This window comes from Oryzias melastigma, linkage group LG12 (assembly GCF_002922805.2).
Source record: "Oryzias melastigma strain HK-1 linkage group LG12, ASM292280v2, whole genome shotgun sequence".
Taxonomy (NCBI): Eukaryota; Metazoa; Chordata; class Actinopteri; order Beloniformes; family Adrianichthyidae; genus Oryzias; species Oryzias melastigma.
Genome location: NC_050523.1, coordinates 27,214,774 through 27,225,538, shown reverse-complemented (window position 1 = coordinate 27,225,538; position 10,765 = coordinate 27,214,774). Strand labels below are relative to the sequence as shown.

Genomic DNA, 10,765 nt, shown 5'->3' with positions numbered 1-10,765 from the left:
AGTGGAGCTCACTAGCTTAATACAGCGAAGCTCGCTACAGCAGAGCTCACTAGCTCGATACACTGGAGGTTGCTACCTCGCAACAGCGGAGCTCGCTAGCTTAATACAGTGGAGCTCGCTACAGCAGAGCTCACTAGATTGCTACAGTAGAGCTTGCTAGTTGGATACCACGGGGCTCCCTAGCTCAATACACCGGAGCTTGCTAGCTCGCTAGCTCGCTAAAGTGAAGCTCGCTAGTTCGTTACAGCGGAGCTTGCTATCTCGATACAGTGGAGCATGCTAGATTGCTACAGCAGAGCTCGCTAGCTGGCTAAAGCGAAGCTAATTACAGTGGAGCTCGCTAGCTCGAAACAGTGGAGCATGCTAGCTCGCTACAATGGAGCTCGCCAGCTCGCTACAGTGGAGCTCACTAGCATGCTACACCATCCACTGGTAAGCTGGCTAGTGAGCCAACCCACTGAGTGCCCACATAAGTTAATATGGGCAAACACATGTGATTCCACCACAGACACTGTGGACAAACCCATTGGGCCCACATTTTCTGCCTACTTTTAAACCATATGGGGCCCACTTGGCCTTGCTGGATGGTAAGGACAGATTAGTAAACACATGTGTAGCAGTGTAATACATTTGATGCAACCCAGTCTCAGTCAAATGCGTATATATTCCACGACTTTGCACTCTCAAATATCGTGTATAATATACGCCAAACACGGTTTTTGCGTGCATATAACTGGGTTGTTTGATGACACTTAGTAAGTTGTTGCTGTTAAAAAGATCATTTCTTTTGAGACCAGTGTTTATTTTTTATTCATTATTATTATTATTATTTTTCAGAACTTTATTTTAGAACAAGAAAAAGACATAACATACCAGGGGGACAGCAAAAACAGTTACAGAAAGATATAACATTTTACAAAGGCATTATGACAGATGTTTGCTTTATGGGAGCTTGTGGAAAAAGTAGACCGGTGTTTATTATTACCCGCATTTTTAAGGAAAGTGACGTCACTGCTTGCATTTCATGTATTTTTTTCACTGAGAAACTGATAAGGATTATACGACAAACTTTAACGCACGCGCGGTCTCTGCCTTTTTGCAAACTAATTTGCGCGTGCGCGTTTTGCATGTGGGTCACGCGAAACCGTATCACATATTCAAGCGCTGCGACGGGAAAAACAAACTAAGCTTTTCCCTAATGCCAGTTTTCGCTGGAACCTTGGAGGAAGTAGCACCCACGCGCGGCCACCTGTCCGCGGGGAACCGTGCTTCAGCCGTGGAGGTAGATGTCCCGCTAAAGCGGCGGCTGTGGCACTAATTTTAGGGATTATTTTTCGAGGAGCCGCGGAAGCAGACGGCGGTGGGATGGGCTGTGAGCTGTTCAAGATGGCGGCGCCCTGTGGAGTGCATTTACTCTAGCAGGTAAACAGGTGTCTGTTTGTTCGTCCCTCGCGCTCTCTGCTTCCCAAATGTACACGTGCACGTCTTGATCAACGAGCAAGCGCTGCTGCCGCCGTTTCCACGGAGACAGAGCCCCTCTCGCGAGCGAACGGTCCCGGGGAGGCTGCGGGTCTGCTCCGCTAACGTTAGCTCTGATGTTTTTCTGATGGGGGGCGGGGTGCCGCGCGCTGGAGGATTTTTAAGATGTTTGTTGGGATTTTGTCCGAATTCTCGGTGAATAAAAAAAAGTTGTGTTCGGTTCTGAACTGACGCTGCTGTGGTTTGATGAAAGGACGCCGAGCTGCCCATTGTTCTGGAGTTGTTTACGACACTCGGCGGCAGTCAGCGACACTCTGCTGCTGCACTTCATTACATGATGCTCCCCATCTCCAGTCCCGCGCCTCCTCATCCAAACTCTTCTGCTGCTCCTCTTCCTCACTTTTACGCTTCCTCATTCTTGCTCTTCATTAGTATTCATACTCATCCTCACTCATCGTTTATGGCCACATCCTTCCTTCTGAACTTTTTATCTTCTTTCTCACTGTTATTCCTCCTTCATATCTCTCCATCCTACATTGTGTATTTGAACAACCTATTTATCTTTTATCTAAAGATCACATTTACAGTTCTTACAGTTAAATCAAATACTCTACAGACATTCAATCTGCTGTGTTTCTGATGATTCTAATATTTAGATAATTTGGGGTGAATATGAAATATCGTCTGGTTCTTGGAATGCTTCTTCAGGACGGCCTTGATAAGGGCGTGCACGCAGCTAAATGAATTTTCCGTGTGCACGTGGGCGTGCTCGTGCTGCACAAAGCGCCTTTGTGCGCTCCTGAGCATTCCCGAGCCCGCTGAGATCACGCTCATGCTTGACTCGGTTCTGCTGCTCTGTTGTGTGTTTGTCCAGCGTGCTCGGCCTGTCTTCATCACCGTGAGTCATCAGCAGCCAGAAAACAGCATTTGTGTTTGTTTGCTGAGTTCATGGCATGCATGTCAGCCCGTTTGGACCTGCTTCTTTCCAGAGGGCAGAGGTTTGGTGTCCTGCATGTAGCAGCACAGTGTAATCACTTAATGCTGAGCTGATTATGAAGAACATCAGAGGACTCTGGAGCGGTCAGGTGTTGCCGCCTCAGTCTTGTTTGAGTCAGAGTTGAGTAACCTGGTGTGTTGACCCGTTTTTGCTGATAATCACCTGCCTGCCAGGATTATTTATGCCTGTTTTTCAGATGTGCAGGGTCCTGGGGCCCCCTGAAGAGCCAGGATAGTGACATGGCAGCTGTGGTCGTGTCTTTGAGCATCACACACTCTCATATCTTAAAGTGCTGCTTTTGTGAGTTTCAGTAACCTTTGTTTGCAATACTTTCCCCCATAAATACTCGTTTTCTATGAAATTTACTAGCAAAGATTTGTTGAAATCTTTGTTGAGGTTTACTGGTATGAAAATCTGGTGCAGTTTGTCCCGTTTGTGGATTCAGATCAACATTTACATCATTCTTCATGTCAAGTTTCTTATTTTAATATTGCATTTCAAGCACTAAATATAATCCTAGATGTGTAGGGATAGTAAAGTTTGACTTTCACAATAAAGAAGCTCACCTTTGATTCTGTTCTCCATCAATCTGCTCGTTTATTTTCACAAATGGTCCCTGATTGGTTCACAGATAGCACCACTCAAACATGAAGCTCTGCACTGTCTTTTACAAATAAAAAATAAAAGGATTAATGAAATATTTTATTGCCAACAGTAGGGCTGAAACAAATTATTATTTTAATAGACGAATAATCACCTATTATTTTTTCGGATTAGTTGACTAATCGAGTCATGCGCAAAATGGATGTAAAGTTAACCATCATTAGATTTAAACTAGCTAGAAATAAAGACAATTAAGATGATAGTTTATTAAACTTCTAATGAATCGTACAATCTCTGTCCTTTATTAGTTTCTGGGGTTAAAAAAAGATTAAATCAAATGAGAGAGAGATCAGGAATGTACTTTCCATCAAATTCATTTTGACAGGTGACCTTTGACCCTAGACCATCCATCAAACTCGTTTTGACAGGTGACCTTTGACCCTACACCATCCATCAAGCTCGTTTTGACAGGTGACCTTTGACCCTACACCATCCATCAAGCTCGTTTTGATAGGTGACCTTTGACCCTAGACCATCCATCAAACTCGTTTTGACAGGTGACCTTTCACCCTACACCATCCATCACACTCACAGGTGCTCCGCCCCTCAAGATGACGTAACAATTTAATATAATTTTTAAAGGGTCAAAGGTCACCTGTCGAAGTGATTTTGATGGAAAGTATATTCCTGATCTCACTAATGAGGTCGGCATCTGAAACAAGAACTATTTTTCACTAAAGAAAGTTTTGGTCTCACTGACTCTAATATAAAAAAGTACATTTTTTGGTGCTGAACGCTCACAACTTTGTTCAACTTTACTACACTCTGACTCCATATAATATAAAGTAATGACTAATCAACTATTAAATAAGTCTTCGACTATTTTAATAGTCGATTAGTCGACTAATAGTGGCAGCTCTAGCCAACAGAACTTGAATACCATAGATTTGGACAAAGAAAGATGAACTCTTCATTCTGTTAGACGAGCTCATTTCAAAGGTGCAGAAGCAGCACTTTGAAACGTCTGATGTTGAGTCAGAGCTAAAAGGGAGCAATAATCCAAAAGACAAAGACTTAAAAGCATGAGAGATCCCCATCAGACTATTTTTTAAAGGGAAAAACTTCCTTGATTAGGAAACAATCCCAAATCCTCCATCTAACATCTCCAGTAGGAGTTGAGGTGGATTCAAGGTGACGCTAAATCAAAGCTGTAAAAATGTTAGACCATCACTTCTCTCACTTGACTGAGTTCCTCTGTTTCAGGTCTTAAAACAAATTTGTCGTACTCTCAGTTTTGTTAGCAAGAGCCTTCAAACGGATGTTAAGTCTGTTGCTACAAGTTTAAAGTCACAAGACTAAACCAGTCCCATAGAAATGTAGAAACTGTTTCTGTTTTTAGGAACGAGCTCCTCTTTGCTAGCTGTCATTTTAGCATTAGCACATTGCAGGAAACAGGTGGGCGGGCCTTACTCCAAACAACAGAAGGACAAGAAAACAAAACGCTATTTGGTGCAAATTTGAATTGATCTATAAAATCTACAGATTAGGGGTGTAACGGATCACAAATCTCACGGTTCAGATCATTTTTTGGATCGGTAAAAAGTAAAAAAAAAACAAAACAAAACAAAAAAAAGCAACAGAAAAAACAAGAAAATAAAAGCCTAAAATTATTATTTTTAAAAACTTTAAAACATATATTTGAAAACACATAAACAGCATAAATATACACATACATCTTTGAACTTTAAACATAAAAAAATCTGATTACATTTACATGTCTGAAGACCAAATCTACAAAAACTGAAAAAAAGAATGCTGAATATGCAATTAAAAAACTGAAAAAAAGAATGCTGAATATGCAATTAAAAAACTGAAAAAAAGAATGCTGAATATGCAATTTTCCCTAAAAAAAGTTAAAATTAAGCTTTCATTATTTTTTTATAGTAATTGTAGTAGAAACTAATTGCGGGAACATTTAAATATTTAAAATAATTAATTTTATCCGTAGTACATGTGCAGGTGAGGCACTGCCATGCCTGCTTTTCCTGGCGATATTTGATCCTTTCGCCTTGCCGTACTGCCTTCTCCACAGGTACACGTGTGGGTCGAACCGTGGCTAGTGATCTGTATGGATCACGGATTATCTGTGATCTGTTACACCCCTACTAGAGATGAGCGGTTGATCGGTGCAGATATTCACATAATTTTAATTTATTGGTATCGGTCTGATATTGAAAACTTCACTGATATTGTTCTGACGGTTTTCAGATGTATCTTATTTTTGAAGTGCATACTTGTTTCTAATAGATCCCCGGCACTGAGAAGCTTATGGTTGACACCTATGTCTGAATGTTTTCAGACGTATTCAGTTTTAAAGTGTTACTTGTTCCTATCAGATCCCTTGCTGTACGTTAAAAGGATCCAGAACAAGATGATTGTAGCGTCAAAGAAAAGATGTGCATTTTTAATAAAGAAACAAAAAGCATATTTAAACTTTGTTCTATTGTAGACTCTTAAAGATTGGTGTCTGCAAATATTGGCCACAGTTGCAAAAAAATATCTGTTATCGTTACCAGCTGGAAAAAAAATTGGCTAGTAAAATCAATTTATTTCTAAATAAATTGGACTGATCCTTAGAACTGACTTTGAAAAATATTTTAAAAAATTTTTTTTCACAAGAAGCATTATCAGTTTTAAAAATTAATTGATGAGTTTTCCCTTTTTATTGAAGGGAAAAGTTTTCTTTTGTTATTTTTGCTATTTCACAGTTGCGTATTTCACCCGTGTTCAGTTGAAATCGTCATGAAAATGTAAAAAAATGAGTTGGCATTTCAATGAATAGTTTTGAATCCTAGAAAGATTCAGCAATCTGTTTATCATCATTTAAGGCGGTATGCTTTAATCCAGCAGTGACACATTCTGTAAGCACAAATGAGACTCAGTGATGAGTAACTGCTGCACCTTCATCCTGACATTTCATCTCCTCTCAGACAGAAACAGTTTGCCTAAATAACGAAGTATGGTGGTAAAGTTCCTGAAACGTTCCTGCTCGGTGTAAGAGTGTTCCTCAATGCTGAGTCAGCGCAGCGCTAATCCCAGATCAGAGGCCAGAATGGCTCACAGCAGTGTTTGTGGGACAGAGTGGCCTGGAGACGGAATCGGTGGGCGGGCCCCGGGAGTCCTCCAGGCAGACAGGGACGGACACTGTGATCAGTTGTGGCCTCACCACCCCCCCCTCAACACTGCCATGGCCAGGGAGCAGCCCAACGTGGGGGATCTCCTCCCACTGCTGGAGACCTCCGACCTCCACCAGCTAGAAGAGATCAGAGGCCTTATCAACGAGCAGCTCAGCACCGGTACGCCCGCACAACCCGCGCTTTGATCATGTGATCTGCTGGAACCTAACGGCTCATTCTCTGCTTCCTGAAGAGCGAGGGTCCATGCTGCTGAACGGGCTGGTGGATTTTTTTTTGGAAACCAACTCAGCCCAAGCCATGCATATCCTGTCGTCCGTCAGAGAGCCACACGATAAGGTAAAGGTCTGAGAAGAGGCTTCCTCTTTAGGACAGGAGTGTCAAACTCTATCGCACAAGGGACAAAAATCCAAAACACTCCTTAGGTCGTGAGCCGAACTGGAGGAACATTTATTGAACACTCTAAAACTACATTTTTAAAACATTAAAACAGTTTTTTTTAACATAATTATGAACTAGATATATATAGCATTACCTGTGATAATGCTAGTGTGAATGCTGTAAGATGAATTTAGCCGCTGGAGATGCTAGTGCTGATAGCTGAAGATGCTGAAGCTGATAGCCAGCTAGAATATCAGCTAAGTGCCAAATAAGCCTAAAAAAATAAAACAAAAACTTGGGTTAGCCAAAACAGCTAGCATGTATCTGGAGTATTAGCTAAACTCCAAAATAGCCTAAAAATATTAGTAAATACCAAAATAGTCCAAAAAGCTAGCAGAATGACAATTTTTGAAACTGTAACTTTTTAACATAATTATGAATAATAAAAAGGCAGGAATATTATTCCAGAATAAATCAACTTAAACCTTAGATAACTTTCAAAATTTTATTCTCCATAAAAATAGATTTAGTCAAAATTATACAAGTTAGAAATAAGCGCAAGATAACATTTTGCCATTAATAACAATAAAATAAAATGATCTGGAGGGGTGGATATGATTACCCAGATCCGGCCTCCGGGCCTGGACTTTGACACGTCTTTTAGGACATTCCGACTATGTGATTTGAGCAGGAAACCAGTTCAGCATCCGTTCCTCGACAGGGGGAAGGAGCATCGCTCCAGTCTGACTGCTGTCTTTGTCCCACAGCACCTTCTAGACAAGATGAACGACTGTATGACCAAGCCGGCCTGCCGCCTGCCCACACTCATGCTGCTCGGCCACGTGGTCCGCAAGCAGCCGTCCTGGATCCACAAGATTGCTCGGTACCCTCTGCTGCTGTCGCTGCTCAAATGCCTGAAGGTAACCCCCATCTTTAGGACTCCGTAAGCGCTGTAGATGTCTGCTTTCAGTTGATCAGCTTCTGTTTACGTTCTCTAACTGATGAAGACTTTGGTTCAGTGACACTCTGCTTCCTCGCAGACGGACACTGATGTAGTGGTGCTCATAACCGGAGTTCTGGTGCTGGTCACTCTGCTGCCCATGATCCCTCAGGCCGGGAAACAGCACCTGTGGGAGTACTTTGACATCTTTGGCCGCCTGGCGTCATGGAACCTGAAGAATCCAGGTGAAATGAGAGGCTTTCTCTGATACACAGCAGATAAGGAACAAAAAAAATCCTCTGTAAGAATGTCTTTTATTGTCTTAAAAGCATCACATGGCCTTAAAATGTAAAGCTTCAAGAAGGTTTTCAAAGGAAAGGTTACTGTACTTGGGTCCATTCCTCATCCTGTTTTGCAAAGTTCTTTGACAAAAAGTGGTGATGATGCAATAGCATCAAGATTGGTTAAATAAAAAAAAACTTCCTTTCAAAATAAGACATCCTGCACGATAGGATCATGTCAAAGCAGCAAATGCAGTCGGAAATGTAAAGTCATCGATGATTTTTTAAAAACTGTTTATTTTACTGTTTCTGGTGCATTTCAGCCACAACTTCATAAATATAATCAAGAAAATCTAAATCAGAGCTAATGAAGCGACCCGTACCATATATTAAAACCACGAGACACGCTTTAAATCCTTGAATTTGTTAAAAAAAAATAGAAAATCTGCTTTATAAACCAGTGGATTATAAATTAACCTATCTTTTATTCTGGTTACTGACTATAAATGGATTTTCTGTGATAAATTAACTTTAAAATGAAGTCCAAATGTGTCAGTATGACGTTACTTCACGTTACTTTTTCCTTTAAAAGTTACTTTTTACATTTTTAAGGACATTTTATTTTAAGCAAAGAGCCACAATGGAGGGTAAAAGAGGCACATGTGGCTCTGGAGCCGCAGGTTTGAGACCTCTGGTTTACAGGAGTGAACCAAGTGCCTCAGATGTTTAACTTAAATGAATAAAGTAAAAATGAAATGACTAAAATGTGAGAGTTTTTCCTGTTTGTCGCCTGACCTTGCAGGACACGTGTCTGAAGTTTACCTGATCCACCTGCACGCCAGCGTCTACTCCCTGTTCCACAGGCTCTACGGCATGTACCCATGCAACTTTGTGTCCTACCTGCGCTCGCATTACAGCATGAAGGAGAACATGGAGACCTTTGAGGAGGTGGTGAAGGTGAGACTCGTTGCTCCGCGTTTCTCCTGAGCTGAAAGCGCTTCATGTTGATGGATGGTGTGCTCTCTGCAGCCCATGCTGGAACATGTTCGCGTTCACCCGGAGCTGGTGACCGGCACTAAGGACCACGAGCTGGACCCCACCAGGTAACTGCTGTTCGTCATCCAAGCACAAGAGAAGGTTCTCTCTCCAGTTTGGTGTCGGTTTACCAAAGGATGCTTGTTTTCCTGCAGATGGAAGAGATATGAAATCCACGATATTGTCATTGAATGTGCCAAAGTGTCTCTGGACCCCAAGGAGGCCTCCTCTGAGGAGGGCTATGCCACCATGCCCGAGAACTTCTACCCCCAGATTCACCTGAGAGCCCAGGACTGCACCTCCAGCCCGTACACGGACCTGCACAGCAGCTTTGGTCAGTGAGAAAACACAGGAGGCTGGTGGTTTCTGCTGCTCTTGTCTTTAAAGAATCCATTTTTTAAAGGGTTTGAATATCTGAGGTTGTTGTCGTTAGGGCTGGGTTAATAAAATCCATTAATCGATTTGAATCGATTTAAGCTTAACAGATCAATAATCGATTCATAAAAAATATAAATCGGTTTGACACACAAAGCTGAAGTCCACTAGCTTGATGCTAACATTTGATGGAATTTCCCATAGGACAGCTAATGCTAACACTCAGTCAACCTACACCTACATCGCTGACTAGATGAAAATCTTTATAAACTCACAGTCATTAATTTTCTAAACTCTTTAAGGAAATATTTTTAAAGTAACCATTTAACATTATTTCTACATACTTCTTCTTCTGGGATAAGGTGTAATGCTATAGCGTGATCGCCACCTAGTGGCCAAACTGAAACGTCCTCCAGGAGAATCGTTTCTGGAAATTTTAATCAACACCTGGCCCTAATTGTCATAGTCTCTTTAGCGTGTTTCTGGTTGAAAAGCAAACTACTCCCTCTGTCCTAAAGGTGGACCTGATCTGTTTGTCTTCTCAACGACAGGAAGCTCTTCTTCAACCCCGTTCTCCACTCCACGGCAGCCGTTGCCCCCTCCCCTGTCTTTGCCCCCTGTCTCAGGGACACAGTTGACCTACCGCAGCCCACAGATCTCCAGAAGACAGGTACGCTCTTCAGGATGGACAAGATATAAATGCACCTTTATGCCTCGTTTCTGGACTGGACTTTGGAGCATTTCCATTACAAAATGGATCGGTTAAGCAGGACTCACTGGTACCATTCCTAGACCTGCGTTGATCGTAGGTCCATAGAAAAATGGAATGGACCTGTTAGGGGGGGGGGCTTCTGTCGTCACGATGTAAACCAGCGTAGTCATGACTTACATCTGAAAGGTGAACTAGAGGAGCAGGAGTTCTTTAGAAACTCACCTCTGAGTCATCTGCATCTCCATGCGTCCATCATGACCTTTCTGTGATTTCAGATGACATTTGTGCTGTTAAATCTGAGCTCACCTTTTCTCATGAGCGCCTCTGTTTGATGGCTCTGCAGTCGTCATCATCTGATCACAGGCTGCTCCAGTGCAGGGAAGACTGTTTTACTCAGACCCAGAGGGGGGCACGAGTCCAGAAGGAAACCCCCGTCTGAAACAGCTGACTAGAACATTTACGTCTGAAGTTGGGCTGTTACATTTTTCTAAGCTGTTGGTTTGTTTAAAGTCCCACTCTGAACATCTTTTGGTCTATTGTACAAGCATTCTCAATGGTCTTTAATTATAATGATACCATTTTTTTTTTTGCCAAAATCAAAGAACTTGTCGTTTTTAAGGACATAGTTTCTGTAGAGCGGCAGGAGTTCATTAGAAATTCACCTCTGAGTTGTGGGTGGGACTACAACCCCACCCCTTTCCTCTCCAGCTGAGAGCTCTCTGTTTACACCAGGGGGCCGCAACCTTCAACACCTAAGGTTGATGGTTC

At 42.1% G+C, this 10,765-nt stretch overlaps 1 protein-coding gene across 2 annotated transcripts in view; it reads left to right on the top strand.

Moving 5' to 3' along the window:
* The first annotated feature begins 1,121 nt into the window (after positions 1 to 1,121).
* Positions 1,122 to 10,765, top strand: part of tsc1b (TSC complex subunit 1b) — a 20,838-nt gene continuing 11,194 nt past the window's right edge. The window contains exons 1-10 of one of the 2 annotated variants that reach the window (XM_024263252.2): positions 1,122 to 1,422; positions 2,673 to 2,776; positions 6,220 to 6,435; positions 6,509 to 6,612; positions 7,422 to 7,574; positions 7,695 to 7,839; positions 8,678 to 8,832; positions 8,905 to 8,978; positions 9,066 to 9,244; positions 9,837 to 9,955. In XM_024263252.2, coding sequence (XP_024119020.1) covers positions 6,327 to 6,435; positions 6,509 to 6,612; positions 7,422 to 7,574; positions 7,695 to 7,839; positions 8,678 to 8,832; positions 8,905 to 8,978; positions 9,066 to 9,244; positions 9,837 to 9,955 — 1,038 coding nt within the window. In that variant the 5' untranslated portion in view covers positions 1,122 to 1,422; positions 2,673 to 2,776; positions 6,220 to 6,326. The remainder of the gene's footprint in view (positions 1,423 to 2,672; positions 2,777 to 6,219; positions 6,436 to 6,508; positions 6,613 to 7,421; positions 7,575 to 7,694; positions 7,840 to 8,677; positions 8,833 to 8,904; positions 8,979 to 9,065; positions 9,245 to 9,836; positions 9,956 to 10,765) is intronic. The other variant, XM_024263251.2, reaches the window with a different exon arrangement.